The sequence below is a fragment of the Anabrus simplex genome, chromosome 2 (genome assembly GCF_040414725.1).
Source record: "Anabrus simplex isolate iqAnaSimp1 chromosome 2, ASM4041472v1, whole genome shotgun sequence".
In the NCBI taxonomy this organism is placed as follows: domain Eukaryota; kingdom Metazoa; phylum Arthropoda; class Insecta; order Orthoptera; family Tettigoniidae; genus Anabrus; species Anabrus simplex.
In genome coordinates, this window is record NC_090266.1 from 1,026,155,124 (window position 1) to 1,026,173,203 (window position 18,080).

An 18,080-nucleotide genomic window follows, 5' to 3' on the forward strand; every position below is an offset into this window, starting at 1 on the left:
GTGGCAGTAAAACTCCACTTACTGTACATCCACAGTGAAATGCCTTGGCATTACCGTGGATGAAAACTTGTCGTGGACTGCTGATGTTTCAAACATAATGAAATGAGTATTTTCTTCTCTTCACTCTCTAAACCGGGTAAAGTAAATTTTTTCCGCAGGAATTAAAATGAACAATGCTCACAGCGCTTGTATTGCCTCATTTTGATTACTGTGACATTGCTTACAGGGACATAGGTGTGATCCTACAAAATCGACTACAACAAGGACAATGCATGTGTACGTTACATATGCAATCGGAGGTACTTCAACCATGTATCGCCATCATTTACACACTTATCTTGACCACGGCTAAATGTGTAGTGTACTTTACACACCCTAGTGTAGTAAATTCTTCACAACCCATCTACCTGAGAAATTCCTTCAATTACCTCTCATCTCACCCTGACAGAAATACCCGAGCTTGTAACACACCCTTCCTTCACTGCCAACCCACCAAACTACCACATTCAGCAACTCCTTCACAGTTTGCGCATCTTGTGAATGGAACCAAATTCCTGGGAAAATCTGGGCTATACTAAGTGGAAGTGCTTTCAAAGCAGCTGTTTGGGAGTTCTTTTGTAACTGAATTGCTAATTACTAATTTGTACCAATTCGAGTATTTCTCTCTTTTATCCTCCAAGTATAACTCTCTGACTCCTGTTAAATTCATATATAAATATGGTAAACAACATAGTTATTAACCCATCAAAGCCCAAACACAATATATGAAATAATTCTATGTATTTCCTTTCAGATTATGTTAGGTATATTACAAAAAACAATACAAAACTAAAAATCTACAGGAAACATGTTCCACAAACAAAATACAGGGGTGTAGCCTGTAGGTGACATTGGTCAGTATAGTTACAATTTGCAGCTTGCTGGTGGTTTACTTTAAATTGCGAGGACAACTGCTTCCCCTAACGCATATTCAGACTTTTCAGGATGCTGAGCCCATTTAGGTCCTTCGTAAGACTTGAAGGCTATGAGGTAATCAAATTGCATAGCAACTGTCCAGAGTTTATAGCCGAACCACAGAGGTTTTCCTTGTATATGTTGCTTGGTACTGAACGACTGTAACAGGGAACAATAGCTTCATCCACTGCAAGATCAGTTGAACAGATTTCTTCAAATTACTGACCAAAGTTTTGATTTAGAAATTTTAACTGTTCTCATACCTTGCAAAGTTTGTCATTGAGGGGTGGGGGTGGGGGACATTCATATTATCTGAAGGATGCAAATACTGATGAATTTCTGGAAATATATTTATTCTCATGCTGTTGGAAACTAAGTTATTGAAGACATCTGATTTTTATTTGCAAAACATTCCTATAGTTCTGCAAATTCATTTAGCTGGTCAACAGTAGTACAACGATATAAACACTTATATAATCTGAATTTGTCTAACACATGGTTCCTGAGCAGAGCATATGGCTTGGACATTTTCACAATGAGATTATTCTTCTTCAATGAACAGTAACTCAAAACACTGAATTGGAGACAGTTGCGGTGTGTCATATTCAGAAGGTTCCTCATGCACGTCACCTCACTCAGTCGGAAAATAAAATTACCCTCTGTAGCTGCCCACAATATATTGCATTCTTTCTTAGAAGATGTTGGTTTATTTGTCGTAGAAAGACCAGCTGCCTGCTGCATTTCATTATAAGGTATCGACATACCATCATCTGCTGATATCGCATTTATTTCCAATGTCAGCCTCAATATTCTACCAGGAAGGGGATTGACATAGACAGAATTAGTTGCTTCATCACCACTTTCCTCATCTGTAAAATGTCCTTCATTTGGAGGAAACATAATGACATCTATAGATGGTGCATTATTACTGTCATCTTTCAACATTTCTAGTACCTCATCCCATGTAAGACTGAAAAGAGGGAGAAAACACAAAGTGAATATCGGATACTATTCATATTTGAACTGGACAAAAAGGCCTACCTCATGTGACCAGTGTCACCTCCAAGGTGACACCAAGCCTTTTAATGGCAATAACATACCCTTAAAATATAATATTTTGCTTTAGAACGTGTCACTTTCATTACCAAACATCTTAGCAATTTACGTGCATAAAATGCAAAATAAAATTACCTTTCATCGCACGCTCTCCATATCATGACCTGCAGTTGCTTCTCCACTTCAATCCAGTCTGTTTCCCCTTTTATCTGAGCGAGAACTGACTGACCAGTTCAGGCTGCAAGTTAAAAAATGGTCCATTTCAAGTGATAAGACCTTTCTTTAAATACTTCCAACAGGCAGAGAAGTTCAAGCAGCCTGATGAGCAGGAAAATGTTAATAATATTGTCACCTGTAGGTGACATTTGGTCTTTGATGGGTTAATGACATAATTACTTATTTTACATTGCTTTGTAATTACTATAATTCATATTTTACACTACATAACATTTTAGGTATGTTTAACAGTTAAAACATTATGTTCATATCCTGTATATACTGTTTATGTATTTTTATAACTGTTAAATTCATATTTACTCATGATTAAAATAGTTTTGTTTATTTTGTTTTACATTTAGTTCAGTTTTAGTTATAAATAATTTATGTAATACTAATTCAATTACTTATCAATTACAGTGGAACCTTAATTCTCCATTTTTGGAGGGACCATGAAAAAACCGTACAACATGGGAAAACGGAAATGAATGAAAACCATCAACAATTTGACTAAACATCACAAAAATGAAATATAATTATAATCTTACAAACGCTCCTAAACCAAACCAAACTTTAGCTCTAATGGTGCTTCACCTACCAAGTGACCGCTGCTAAGTCCAAAGGCCTGCAGATTACGAGCTGATGCATGGTCAGTGTGACAAATCCTCTCAGCCATTATTCCTGGCTCTCTAGATCGGGGTCGCCATCTCACCATTAGATACCTGCTCAATTAAAGGTAATGGCATAGGCTGAGTGGACTTGGAACCAGCCCTCATTTGCAGATAAAAATGCTTGTACCCGGCCGGAAATCGAACTCGGGCCCTCCGGGTGAGGGGCAAGCAAGTTAGACTGTGGGACCAGCTTCAAACATTAATTACCGGTACGCGAGTTAGAAAATCTCTATATTTTATAAAGTTTTACTGGTGAAACTTCATCAGTTTCGCATGAAAACTTCTTTCAGTTCAGCAACTTTGATCAGCCAAACTCTTCGGAAAATCTAATAACGCCATGGCAGGCAACACGACCACAAGTAGTTTTTAATTCTCTAATCTAATAAAATAAAGCACATTAGATACAAAAGCGCCCAACATGATAGTGAAATTTTTTCTTTTTTTAATCTTCCATGGTAATTTGGTCAACAGTATACTGTTCGTAGTCAGTTTCTGGAAATCTTGTACCGTGTAAATCAGGCCTACATTGACTTTTAAAGGTTACATTGAACTAGAGAATATGGTTTGGAATGTAAGTATCGATTCTCAAAAGTTCTCGAATGCATTATATTTAATTCTGCCCATCACTAATCACAATCAAATTGAAAAGAGAAAAAATATCATCAAAACTTCAGAAATTATGATTATTCGTGACCTTGAATTCAGCTGAAAAGTGCGCTCGTTGCACAAGTCAGTATGAGTGGGAAATGATACAAACTTTTTAAATGTAATGTGCCCAAATAAAACGACTGACATTTTAAAGTTAAAAACGTTATAAGTGTTCCGTATTGAACTGAGAATCACAATACTAAAAAGAAGTATTGAGGTTCCACCTTTTCAATACACTGTTATTAAGTTGTATCAATATTAAGTTACAACATGTTAACTTTGGGACCGGTTTCGACACATTTAAAGTGTCATCATCAGCCGATTAAGAGAACAGGGCAAGAGGACTAAATCATAAACAATTATAAACACATATAACAAATATAAGAAGTTATTAACAGTCAAAATGATGTACGTAGAAATATCAACACTTTTTATGGAGAAGTAAATTAATTTGAAGTTCATTTGTAACGTGACAGTGTTGTATATTCCTGCTGCACTGTAATCACGTTAAAAGAGGTTGAACTGATGGTAAATAACAAGTTAAAAAGCTTGATCCAACATAAAATCTTGAGGGATGACTTGTTTAACAATTGATCTTGAGAGAAGCAGCTTGTGTACATTTGTTGCTAAGCAAGGTCTTGTAGGCATTTGTTTTATCGGCACGTTGAAGAGTGGAAAGTGACACACAGTGTAGGACTTAAGTTCCTCAGTTTGATGCGTATATATGAAGCCTAAAGGAAAGGAGACTTTAATAGAAATGAAACAAGAGGTAAGAAATTTAGAACAAGTTAAATTATGAGGCTCAGCGTTATCAGCGTGCCATGATGATTGACATTTGTAGGGGAGGCAAAATGTGAAGCAAATAAGGAAGTAAGGAATAAGTAGCGGTAGGGGAGGGGTAAAGGAGAGTTTGTGAGGGGGGAGTGAATTGTCTAAGGTGGATCAGGGGGGCTTTTCGGAAGGGGCAAGAAGCGTGAAAAAGTGTTGTATAAGACGAGAAAGATCGATCGACTACTTGTCAACTTGAGGTTACTCAAAACTGAGACGAGGATGTTGAAAAGGGTGTTTGGCTTCTCAGAAATATCATTCAAGTTAAGGTTGGGATTGAGAAACCGATCAAGGTATATAAAACAGTTTTCAATGATATCAAGGAGAGGGCCTTTGTTTAGGGTGCTGAGAATTTTGATATCTTGGTTTATCATTGTGAAACTGTTTTACGTCATGCATATATTGCCTTACTGCCGAAAACCTGTTATATTTTATTGCATTAATGTTTTCCGAGTATCTAATTTTGAAGTTGCGACCAGTTTGTCCTATGTAAGAAGAGTTGTAGTTATTGCATTTAATCCGGTATACGCCTGATTTTGAAAAGACATTAGTTTTGTTTATTGAATTGGAGTTACGTAATGCTTCCAAGCTTCTATTGTTAGTTCAAAATGAAATTTTGGTATTGTTTTTTGAAGATATTAGCAATATTGTAGATGTTTTCATTGAAGGTAAAGGTGGAGTAAGCAACTGGTTTAGAATTATCTTCTAAGAGTGTTGTTTTTGGACGGTGTTTACATTTGTTAATTATTCATTCAATAAAAAATCTGTTATAATCGTTGAATTTGGTGATGGAGCAGATGATAATTCAGTTCTTTATTTAAGTTATCATTGGACAGCAGTATTTTGAAAGCCATGCTGTTGTAAGAGGCGCATTTATGGGTTTGTGGGTGTGAACAACCTTGTCTTATGGTATTAGCTGTTTGTGTGGGTTTTCTGTAAATCATATATGGTAATGAGGATGGTAGCCTGTTTATCGTTATATCAAGAAAGTTGATATGTTAGACTCAGTTTCAAGAGTGAATTTAGTATGTGGATCGATCTTGTTGAGGTTATTCAGAGTGGAGGTTGCATTAACAATTCTATCATCTAGGATCACTAAGGTGTCATCTACATTAGGGTGGGCCGAAAAAACTCAAATTCTTTTTTCCAAGTCGTAATACCACAGAAAAGTTGCTAATTGGGGAGAATAAAAGAAGGTAAAAAAAGAAACAAAATAGGTTCATTTCTTCTGGCTGCGTATGTCCTCTAAAGTTTTCTGAAATTCAGAAAAAATGTATATTTTTACGATAATTTTCTACCTTGCTTAACTTGTCAATATTTAAATGTAATAGCTCTAGTCAACACTTACTCAAACCAATGATGATTTAGAAAAAAGAATGGTTCAAATCGGTTACGGTCTTCCGCTCGTGCAACAGCCGTCAAAAATTTTACAAATTCTCGTGCTCGTCGTAACTCGCTCGGGTCAAAGACTCTGACGCTCAGCCCACCTACCACTCTCGCCACCACGCCGTGCCATTGTTGTGTCAGTCTGCACTTATCCCTCGTGTTTGATGTGTGTTTCATTTGCTCTTCCAGTTACTATTGTGGCATTTGCATCTACTATATTTCGATGTTTGTTTGGTGTTAGGACATTTTTTGTAACTTTGTGACTTACCGGTGGTATACTATGGTTGTACCTCAGAAACTCATCACAAGACAGATATTTGATTGCCCTATATTTGCTGCACCTGAATACTTTTCATCAAACAAACTAAAGTTGTTATCCTTCTAGTAAAGGTAGCAATAGCGACCAAGATATTGGTCTTCATCATCAGTTTCAACGATATTTACATCTGAATACGAGCACGAGGGTTTCAGATGAGATTCAAATTCATCATCCAGAGTTAAATGGGTGTCACGTGATCTCCTTTCCGATGATTTAATACGTTTCTTTGTTTCAGACACGACCAACCCTCCTATTTTTCCTATTCCGTGTGCTCGTAATAAGTAAACAAATCTTAGCTCAATAGCAGTTATTCTGTTTGATTTTACACACATTTGACAATTATATCGCATTTACATAAATCAGGGGTTCTGCTACAAATGCAGTTAACAACAATGGGGCATTTACAAGCCGCTACGTCAAAAAACAATGGGCATTTTTGCTTAAACTCGTCAGTTTTCTGTATAAACGAATCTTTATTCATATTCCGAGATTTTCGAATGCTGTAATATTTATCATGCAACGCTTTTATAAGTTGCACAATTCTCTTATCTGTAACCATTGGGATGGATGCTTTCTGATACAAACCAATTATTTTGTTAGCAACTGTACTGTCAACGTGTGAAAAACTGGCGCTCTCATTATTAACTTTAAGCGCCAAGTGGTATCTCTCCCATGAACAACACAGAATCACATCCTCTCCAGTAGGAAGCTTGTTTGATGAAAAGTATTCAGGTGCAACAAATATAGGGCAATCAAATACCTGTCTTGTGATGAGTTTCGGGGGCACAGCCAAAGTATTCCACCGGTAAGTCACAAAGTTACACAAAAATGTCATAACACAAAACAGACATCGAAATACAGTAGATGCAAATGCCACAATAGTAACTGGAAGAGCGAATGAAACACACATCAAACACGAGGGATAAATGCAGACTGACACAACAATGGCACGGTGTGGTGGTGAGAGTGGTAGGTGGTCTGAGCGTCAGAGTCTTTGACCCGAGCGAGTTACGATGAGCACGAGAATTTGTTACATTTTTGACGGCTGTTACGCGAGCGGAAGACCTTAACCAATTTGAACCATTCTTTTTTCTGAATCATTATTGGTTTGAGTAAGTGTCGACTAGAGCTATTACATTTAAATATTGACAAGTTCTGCAAGGTAGAAAATTATCATAAAAATATACATTTTTTCCGAATTTCGGCAAACTTTAGAGGACGTACGTGACCGGAAGAAATGAACCTATTTTGTTTCTTTTTTTACCCCGTTTTATTCTCCCCAATTCGCAACTTTTCCGTGGTATTACGACTTGGAAAAAAAAATTCGAGTTTTTTCGGCCCACCCTAATCTACATACCTGGCCCAAAATAATATGTGCTTAAAGTCGTCGTCGTTATCAATATACAGTGTGTTCCAAACAATCGAAGTATATCCCCGCTAAGATCCCTGAGGCTGGTGAACCCATTGCCAAGCCATCTTGTTATTAAATTATATTGTCAAAGATGAAAATTTTTTTATAGACTACTAATTTTAAGATGGTTATAAAATCATGAATCTCTAGTTTACTTAGGCGACTATATGTGTTTTAAGTTCATTTCAATAATAGGAAATCATTTTTTTAAATATTAATGCTGGGGTACATATTGAAATATCAAAAGAGTGTATAGAATGGTGTGGTTGAATTTTAAAGTTGTTTAATTTCTCTATTAGTTGTATGGTGTTATTAATAAATTTATTCGATAAAAATTTGTAATTATTCTTAAGAAGTTTCTGAATGAATTGTGCTAATTTATATAGTGGGCTGGGTCTGTAATTAATAATCGGGTGAATGGGGACATAAGCCTTATGAATCTTAGGGAGAGTTTTGGCATTTGGCAGGCCTGGATTCATGTTCAATAATCTTGTGTTTTCACGCTCAGTAAAGAGGAATGGAGAGTTCTTTAAGGTTTATTTAAGGAGACGTTGCACCTGTTGAGTTGGGTCTTGCATATGTTCAGTTCCTACAGATGCTTAATTTGGCCATCGGTGTCTGTTTTTCTATAAATGTGTATTTAAGCACCTAAATCGTTATTATAATTTTGTAAAATTTTTATTTTATATGTTCATTGTTGTATTTTGTTTGTCGGCAGGGAGTAAAGGCTGAGAGGACATTCTCTTGATTTAGAAATATCCTGACTGAAACGTGGCATAAATTCACGCCAGAATACCTTGAGAAATATAGAGTAGTCAACTGTAATATAGCTGCACAGTAAATTGTTTCAGTACAATTTCATTCTATCTTCACAGGATTGAGATCAGTAACAAATTGGCACTTCCAAATACAGTAAAAACCCTATTTAACATTGTTCAGAAGATAATACATACATACATACTCATTGTAGACAGTTATGTCTTTCAGCGTTCAGTCTGCAAGCCTCTGTGAATTTACTAAACGTTGCCACAATTCTCTGTTTGCAACTAGTGCTGTGATCTCATTTAGTTCTACACCTCTTATCTTTAAATTGTTAGAGACTGAGTCTAACCATCGTCGTCTATTTAAATTTAAAATAGTTAGTACTTTTATGAATAGAACACATTTTGTTTTTATCACTAATTTATTTAAGGATGACCCAATAAATTCATTCTCTCTTTCTCTCTCTCTTTCTCCCTAACCATGAATGACCACCCTCCCTAATTGGTATGTACTGTATTTACAAGTCTCTGTTCTATAATTGTGAACCACATTCCAGCTCATTGGAACTATCTGGAGGATGGTAATCGTGATTGATAAGCCTTTCACTTGTGGTCGCAAATCGGTCACCCTGTATGCAGCTGTGTGCTAACCGCTAGGTTTGAACACATGGCTGCTGGTCACACAACATATGATGACTGTTCCTTGGTTCGGCTCCAGTAATTTACACACTCACGTACAGTGAACAACTAAACAGTAACAGTTCAACGGTGCTATAAAGCAGGACAGCACTCCTTACAAAATGACCATAACAAAATATTCTAATTACACTCATGATTGCTGCTCCAATCACTGACTATCCTGACTCCGGTGGGACACTGACGGCAGCCAACTGCTGTCTCTGTCCAGCTACTCACTTGACACTCCGACACCACCACAACAACTTCTTCAGAATCTGATGGGACACTAGCGACAGCCAACACCACTGTTGCTCTTAGTCCAACCACCAAACCCCAACACACAAAGTCCAACTCCAGCACTGAGTCTCACACTGACTGTTCGCAGCTTGCGTCCTTTTCATAATTCGGTTGACATATACCGGAATATGTACGATGTGGTAATAGATGCAACATTCTCGCTGCACCTTCCTGAAACACATGAGAAAACCAGACGAAGAGAACAATGGATGGAAATGAAATGAAATGTCATATGGCCTTTAGTGCTGGGATATCCCAGGACGGGTTCAGCTCGCCAGGTGCAGGTCTTTCTATTTGATGCCCGTAGGCAACCTGCGCGTCATGATGGGTATGAAATGATGATACAGACAACGCATACACCCAGCCCTGTGCCGTTGGAATTGACCAATTAAGGTTAAAATACCCGACCCGGCCAGGAATCGAGCCCGGGACCCTTAGAAACGAAGGCCAGTACGCCTACCGTTCAGCCAACGAGTCGGACTAATGCATGGAAATGTCAAGCATCTACTCGGTGCCTTCCAGGAAGTACCGAAAGGGGTTACCAAACGGCTGGCACATATCATTCCCCCCCTTTGTTCGAGAGCTGATCTTTCTAACAAATGAGGGGTCGGGGGGAAAAACCAGGTAAGTCACTTTTTCATCGAAATTGAGATATTGTTACAGTCCATTTCAGAGTGATCATGCGCATCTATGAGAGGTCAAAAAAAAAAAAAAAAAAAGCAGGCAAGTCAGGAGAAATTAGCATTCAAAGTTTTGCTGTTAGGGGAAAGAACTAGGGAAGTCAAGCACAAAAGTTGCTTTTTCTCAAGTTGTACAAATATTGACTCTCCTGCTTTTTTCCCCTGACCCTTCAAATGATCTTCTCAGCTGTTCCTTGGTATGGCATCAGTTGGTCCAGAGGTACCACCTTCATCTTGCATTTTTGCCTGCGTCATATTCAATGACTAACGTCATTTATTCCCCTCGGTATGTGGTAAGGATCTCTCCATGTCCTCTATAACTTGAAAGCCAAGCCCCTTTTCCTTACAGAGTTATGCAGTCACCCACAGATCGTTCTCTTTTTTTTTTCGGCGGTGTCCACTCGTTGGCTGTACCGCACCTTCAATTTGTTGCTCTCTATGCTCAAACTCCTCTGGACAGCAACATGTAGATCCTCTGGTCTCCTCGCCAGATCCAGGCAGTACAAGTCAGTCGGGGTAGGATGGTTCTCAGGTTGGTCGAATGCTAAATGCACTGGAAGGCGTAACTCTCTTTCACTCGGCGTCTTCACTGGCCCAGATTCCTTGGCCTCGTGCATTGCAGGCAGGTAAACCAGGAGACGGGGACAATTACCATAAGAGGAAACTTCAGGATTTAAATGTGTGTGTACTCACTATACATAGATGTTCTGGAATGCTCCCAGCAGCAGTTGAAACCTGCAGTATCCGCTGATTCATGCTGATCACAATGATGTATCATGCATGGGGTCTATTCCAACTTCTGACACCATTTTTGTTACGAATAAAACACTGCTGTTTTATCACTCTAATTTAGTTTAGGATGACCTAATAAATGCGCGCATGCGCACTCTCTCTATATATTGTAACGTGTTGGCGGGGTAAATAAATAAATAAATAAATAAATAAATGAGTACAGAACCTGGTAGCGTCCTATTTCTAAGATTTATTAACTAAGCACTACAATTACAGATTTACTCACACATACACACGATAGCCGAGCTTACAACTTACACAAGTACACAGTTCGCGCTCTCTCTCTTAATTTCTCATGTTCCATCTACACACAGAGAGTGAGTCTTCGATTATTTACACTACATTCTCTCAGCCACTCAGTCACACTCGTTAGCGCTGTCACGGTCCACCGCCTACACGTCAGTCTCGCAGGTCGGGATAGTATCCGCTGTTCACTCAATCCACCTAACTCCGTTCACAGTCTGCACACGTCGTCACCCAGTGCGCCCTTCGCGTTGCTCCAGAACACCCGAGGTTCCTCCCCAGCAGCCGGCCCCAAGGGACTCGCACAACGTCAGGGAAACAGAAACGGGTCCTCGGCTCCAACAGGCAGATACTCCATCAGGCTGACATCCCCAGCCCAATCACTCACTCACTAACTCACTCACTCTCACTGACTGCAGGCAGGTCGTACCTCTCTTATATACCTGCACTGGCCCTTCTAGAATAGTCCGAATGCTCGATGGATCCAGGAACCTCGCGAAATGGAAGACTCCTACCATACTCGTAGCCATACTCTTCTGCTACGGGACCGCAGGCGGAAGCGAGTGAGGCTGGCCTAGCATTTATGTGCTGCTCGTGATTGACGCGGTTGAAGTAAGGGGGTGGGCCGAATACAGTGACGAGCCGGGCCCATAGCAGGTTGGCATGGCGGACGCTATAACCATTACTATATATATATGTATATACCATGAATGACCACACACACTAATTGCTGGTCTATTTACAAGGCCCGGCGTGTTGGAGTTACCTGGGGGATGATAATCCTTATGGGCAGGCCTCTCACTTAACCTCACAAGTCAGTCAACCCGTACGCAGGTGCGTGCAGACCACTAAGTTTGAACACGGCTGCTGGCCACACAACACATGATGACTGTTCCTTGGTTTGACTCCAGTAATTTACACACTCACATACAGTGAACAACTAAATAGCAATAGTTCAACAGTGCTAAACAGCTGGACAGTACTCCTCGCAAAATGACCATTAGCACTGTTCCAATTACACTCACGGTAGTTGCTCCAATCGCTGACTCTGTGATGGTCCTTAGTCCACAGGAGTACACACACAGTATTCTAAGGCAGGACACATGGTATTCTGTTCTGTATGTGACTATACCCTGAGTTTGATGGGACACTGACGGCAGCCAACAGCCATCCCAGTCCACCTACTCACTCGTCACTCCAATAACACAATATCTCCTTGTTCAGACTCTGATGGGACACTAGCAACAGCCAACACCACTGTCACACTCAGCCCAGCCACCAAACCCCAACACACTTGAGTCCAACACTGACTCCCACACTGATAGACTGTTCGCAGCTAGCTTTCTTTTTATAGCTTAGGTGATGTATACTGGAACAGTCACAATGTGGCTAAATATGGAACATTCTCGCTGCACTTTCCAGAAACACATGGCGAAACTAGATAAAGAGAGCAATACATCGCAATGCTAGCCATGCTCCAGGCCGGCTGGGAGCTCCCCAGTCAGCTGACTCGCTAGTCCCTTCCAGGAAGTATCGAGGATTTTAACAGTGTCTGGTTAATTTCCCGGACTCAGGGACCGGGTGTTTCTATTTGTCCCAACACACTCCCCTTCATATACACACAGTGCACTACACCACATTACCAACCATCACAGAAACCCTGAATATCCTTCCACATAGGTTTTGTATCAGGAAGGACTTGCAGCTGTTATGCAGTGTCCAGTTCACATCCGTGACTCCACCAGAATGAGAAAAAGGTGGATTAGTACTAGGAGTAGTAGTTAACACAGTATGCAAATTTGGACTGTGCATCTTTTAACCTTTTTAAAGCCTATTTAGGCTGCCTAGGATTTTTAATGCATAAATGTCCTCAGCTTAGTTATAGATAGTATGCTCTCGGCTATAAGCACCAGAACACCGACATTCTTGAAAAACCTTCTCTTACAAGATGTATGAGCAGCCCTTGCTTTGAATGTTTGCCCAGTCTTTGTGGTTGGTGCCTGCCGTGTGGCTTTCAGTTTTAGAATAAGTGATTATTCTCCTACTAATAGGCTATCCCAGCAATAATCCACCTCAGCTACAGATTCAAACATTTTTACTCTTTTGTGTCACCTTGGCTACAAAGACGGTTGGTGATTTCTTTGCCTGCTGAGAGTTTGTATAATTCAGTGTAAAATGTATTCCATTTCTTATGAAATTACTGTTGATTATTTTTGGTTGATTATGATATTTGGTATCAAAATTCTGAGCATAAATTTGTATGAAACTTGTTCCAGTTCTTAGGAAATTCTAATTCATATTAATTTGCCTCACTATTTTCAGTCAATGTGGTTGTCATACCCACTGTGTATCCACTGTGTGAATTTATTACTTTAACCTCCATTTAAAATTATTTGTATCGTTTACAGAACAATTCTACTGGAAATGAAGTATTTCCTAAACTTCCACGCACAGGTCCAGGCACAGACCGTCTGTCGGCCATGAAAGCAGCCTTCCGCAGTCAGTATCAGAACCAGGTAAGAATACTAACAAATTGTCCCTGAGGGGGATCAGAAATATTTCTCAGAAATATGTTTGGTAATTAAATCATATACATACATACATACATACATACATACATACATACATACATACATACATACATACATACAATCATAGACCGTTATGCCTATCAGCGTTCAGTCTGCAAGCCTATATGAATTTACTGAACATCACCACAATACTCTATTTGCAACTAGTGCTGTGGCCTCAAGTAGTTCTATACCTCTTACCTTTAAATCGTCAGAAACCGAGTCTAACCATCGTCATCTTGGTCTCCCTCTACTTCTTTTACTCTCCATAACAGAGTTCATTATTCTCTTAGGTAACCTATCCTCCTCCATTCGCCTCACATGACTCCACCACCGAAGCCAGTTTATGTGTACATCTGCATCCATTGAGTTCATTCTTAACTTAGCCGTTATCTCCTCATTCCAAGTACCCTCCTGCAATTGTTCCCACCTGTTTGTACCAGCAATCATTCTTGGTACTTTCATGTCTGTTACTTCTAACTTATGAATAAGATATCCTGAGTCCACCCAGCTTTTGCTCCCATAAAGCAAAGTTGGTCTGAAAACGGACCGATTTAAAGATAATTTCGTCCTGATGAACAGTTGTACCCCACACTCTACCCTTCCCTTTTTAACACCCATCGAGTACACTTTATAATATCCTATCTCTTTCTAGTTATCTCCCCTTACATGAATATCATTTACTCCTAGCATATCCAGTTGCATCTTCTTTGCTGACTCAGCCAATTCTACTTTCTTTCTTCCATAAGCCCTATTAACATTGATAGCACCCCATCAAATTCCATTTCAATCGCCAAGCTGTTTCCAAGGAGTCCCTCGCCTGTCAAATGGGAGTGGGATTCCGTTACTCCCATAGGCGTGAAAATGGGGAAACCACGGAAAAAACCATCTTTTCATACCAGGCAAATGCTGCGGCTGTACCTTAATTAAGGCCACGGCCGCTTTCTTCCCAGTCCCAGCCCTTTCCTATCCCATCGTCGCCGTAAGACCTATCTGTGTCGGTGCGACGTAAAGCAAAATAGCAACAACAACAAAACTCCCATAGGTCCCAGGCTTGCTTAAAATATTCATAGCTCGGTAAATTCTGTGAAGCAGGATGCTACCCTATTTACACAGTCCAAGTGAGGATCTCTCCACTAATGGGCTATGGACCACCTGTAGATTGTATAGTCCTAGCTGCCTGAGCACAAGGAGGGCCATGGCTCAAAATATGTCCGAGATGCCCACTCCCATTCCGTAGCAGCTGGTATCCCGACTCTCAGGACCACTTACTTGGCCACTTAGCCATTGCCCATGGCTAACGAACTAGGACGTGACTACAGTAACCCACACCATGAACCGTATTTTATTGCCAGTCTGCTTTAATTAATCAGTGTGCAGTATGTTTATATTATTTGCTCACATTTATCCAGAATATATTTTTAGTTACAATTTTTTACAATTTTTATAATTATTCCTTGCTCCATTCGTCCAGATTAATTGGAAATTCTAATAAAACTAATACGCGTAGGGACTTCAAGTTCTTGGCCATTAGGAAAAATGAGGGTGCTGCATTTTATTAAAGAACATGGGTGTTACGGGGAAAATGGAAGAGTCAGGAAAATTTTCATATCAAGAGATCGGAAGAAAGCAAAATGATCCAAGTGAGATCAACTTGCATAGGCAACAAGGGGCAGCCTGGTTCATTTAAAAACGAATGTAAACTTTATCGTTGTTCAATCACCTAGTAAATATAATATGTAAAAATTTACAACTTATAAATCTCATTTTTGGTACCATATTGGCATCAACTCAACTAAGGTTAGGTTGAATGGAGAATCCCACCTTCCATTACTTGTTTTTTATTGCTCATCTGTGTAATTATGTAACATAATTCAGCTTAAAATCTAATTACATTATTTAAAAAGTACATGTTTCATTCCTTATGTGGGACATCTTCAGCTAGAAAAGATACAAAAATTGGCATAAATGTAATAAAAAACACTGATGATAATCATCATCATCATTTCCCTTTATCCAGCTGTAGCCAGGTAGGGGCAAATATGGTTCCTCTCCACTTTCTTCGGTCCTTCCACCACTCCTCCTCCAACACTATGTCCCAGTCCAGGTTTTTTTCTATAATACTGTGTTCGATTGTATCCTTCCATCTCAATCGTGGTCGTCCACGGCCTCTCCTTCCTTGCATTTGCATTTCCATCACCTTTTTTGGCATTCCTTTGTCACTCATTCGCTTTACGTGCCCAAACCATCTTAATCGGCTCCTCTCTATTCTGTCATTCATTTTTTGCACTCCAATTTCTTCCCGGATTTTCTCATTCCTTATTTTGTCTCTTCTACTCTTCTGTATCATACTTCTCAAGAACTTCATTTCGGATGCCTGTATTCGACTCTCATCCTTCTTCGTCATTGTCCAAGTTTCTGCTCCGTAAGTTGTTATGGGTATGTAATACATCTTGTACATAGTATCCTTTGCTTCCATTGGCACATCCTTGTCCCATAACATGTTTCTTACACTATGGTAGAAACAACTTCCAGCTTGAATCCTCTTACTAATCTCAGCATCCAGTCGAGCGTTCTCCATTAATTCACTCCCCAGGTATTTGAACGTTTTCACTACTTCCAGGGGCTTGTTTGCAAGTCTAATCTGACCTTTCCCTTCTTTCTCCCCTCTAGTCATAACAAGAGTTTTACTCTTTTCTACACTTATTTTCAATCCACATTCTTCGATCTTCCCATTCACCACATTCAGCTGTTCTTGAACCTTCCTGTCGTCTTCTCCCCAAATCACAATATCATCTGCAAATCAATAACATGTTCATTTCTCTTCCTCCATGTGCTGCTTTTGCTGTTCTCATGATGTCATCCATTACTATTGTAAACAGGATTGGTGATAGAACACTTACCTGTCTCAGCCCACTAGTTATTTTGAATCAACTTGTTCTGCCAACTTGTGTTTGCATGCAACTACAACATTCCTGTTACAATGCCATGATCATTTTTATTAATTCCTGTCCAATTCCTTTTTGCACTAGACTGTCCCAAACTCTAGTCCTGGGGAGACTGTCATATGCCTTTTCTGTGTCAATGAATGTCATCACCATGTCATTCCCGCACTCCCATTGCTTTTCCCTTAGTTGTCTCAAAATGAAAATGGGCTCTATTGTTGACCTTCCACTTCTAAAACCAAACTGATTTTCCTGTATCTGATTCTCAACCCTCAACCTTATTCTACTTTCCAGTATCATTTCCATTATCTTAGCAACATGGGATATTAGAGTAATTCCCCTGTAGTTCTTCAAAACTTTCTTATCGCCTTTCTTGAAAATTGGGGTGATTATTCCTTTTTGCCAATTCTCACTGCAAGCCTACAGCTCCAGCTGCCTTTATCATCTCCACTGAAATTTCATCTATTCCCGCAGTTTTCCATTCTTCATCTTTCTTACTGCCATTTCAATTTCATTCATTGTAATTTCTTTATCCATTTCTTCATCAACTAACTGCCTTTCCTGGTCGTCCATTGAATGGCTGTCATCAGTTCTTATGTTCAGCAACTTCTGAAAATACTCTCTCCATCTATTTCTTATTTCTTCTGGCTTTGTTAATTTTATGCCACCTTCATCCTTCACAAATCTGGTGTTTACTTGATCTCTCTTTTTGTTTCTTAAGATACCATACAGTAATTTCTCGCTGCCCTGCATGTCATCTCTCAATTTCTATGTGAATAACGCCCAGCTTTTCCTCTTTTCTTCCCCCACTACTTTCTTGGCCAACCACCTCAAATGTAGCATACTTGTTCATGGATTTTAATTTTTAAAGTATTATTGAATTAAGTAGATGGAAATCAAATTTTTCAGTTCACAGCATCGTCGGATCATACCTGGGAGCAGACTCGAACCCAGCAGGAGTTTTTACCGCCACCTTCAATGCCACCTCCTCCACCTCCTCCATCGTCACGACAATCATCTTCACATCCAGCTTCGGCTCAACAGTCAACACAATCAAATCAGTCTTCTTCGACACGCAAGGCGAAGAAAAGTAGATGGGACAATCCTTAAGCTGTGTACTGTTGTGTTTATCTGTGTATCAGTTACTCTCTATTAAAATCTTAATAAAGCTTTTGTTATAATTATTGTCCTTTTATATATTTTTCCTCTTTGATAACCTTATTATTATATTACTTTGCAAGAGCAAGAAGAAGTGGGAAAATTCATGAGCAATTGGCAGAGGGTTTGTTTGAAAAATCAAGGTTTGTATTCTGAACCTTCCAAGTGTTAATGAACCCTATCATGCAAATGAAAATGTGACAGGAAAGGTTCCTTGAAATTTTGTTAAACCGAGATAACTTCCTTCAAACTTTACTGTTGAAAATAAACTAGACCAATAAAATGGTTTCTTTGTGGCAGTTTACTCAGAAGTCTTTTAATACTGGATTTACACCTTGGACACGTTATGATAGTGTTGTTTCCTTCTTTCTGTCATTTTTTAAGGAATTACTGTTCAGATTATTAGCTACTGATACTGCTAACAGTGGTTGACAGCTGAGATTTATGCAGAATAAGCACTCATTCTC

The 18,080-nt window shown here is 39.3% G+C and overlaps 1 protein-coding gene across 1 annotated transcript in view; it reads left to right on the forward strand.

The window, feature by feature from the left end:
• The window catches only part of LOC136864652 (ATP-dependent RNA helicase DDX42), a 252,516-nt gene extending 234,880 nt beyond the window's left edge, over positions 1–17,636 (forward strand). Inside the window, exons 8-9 of the mRNA XM_067141932.2 lie at positions 13,349–13,456; positions 17,365–17,636. Of these exons, the coding sequence (XP_066998033.1) occupies positions 13,349–13,456; positions 17,365–17,565 (309 nt within the window). The 3' untranslated portion in view covers positions 17,566–17,636. The remainder of the gene's footprint in view (positions 1–13,348; positions 13,457–17,364) is intronic.
• Positions 17,637–18,080: the final 444 nt, after the last annotated feature.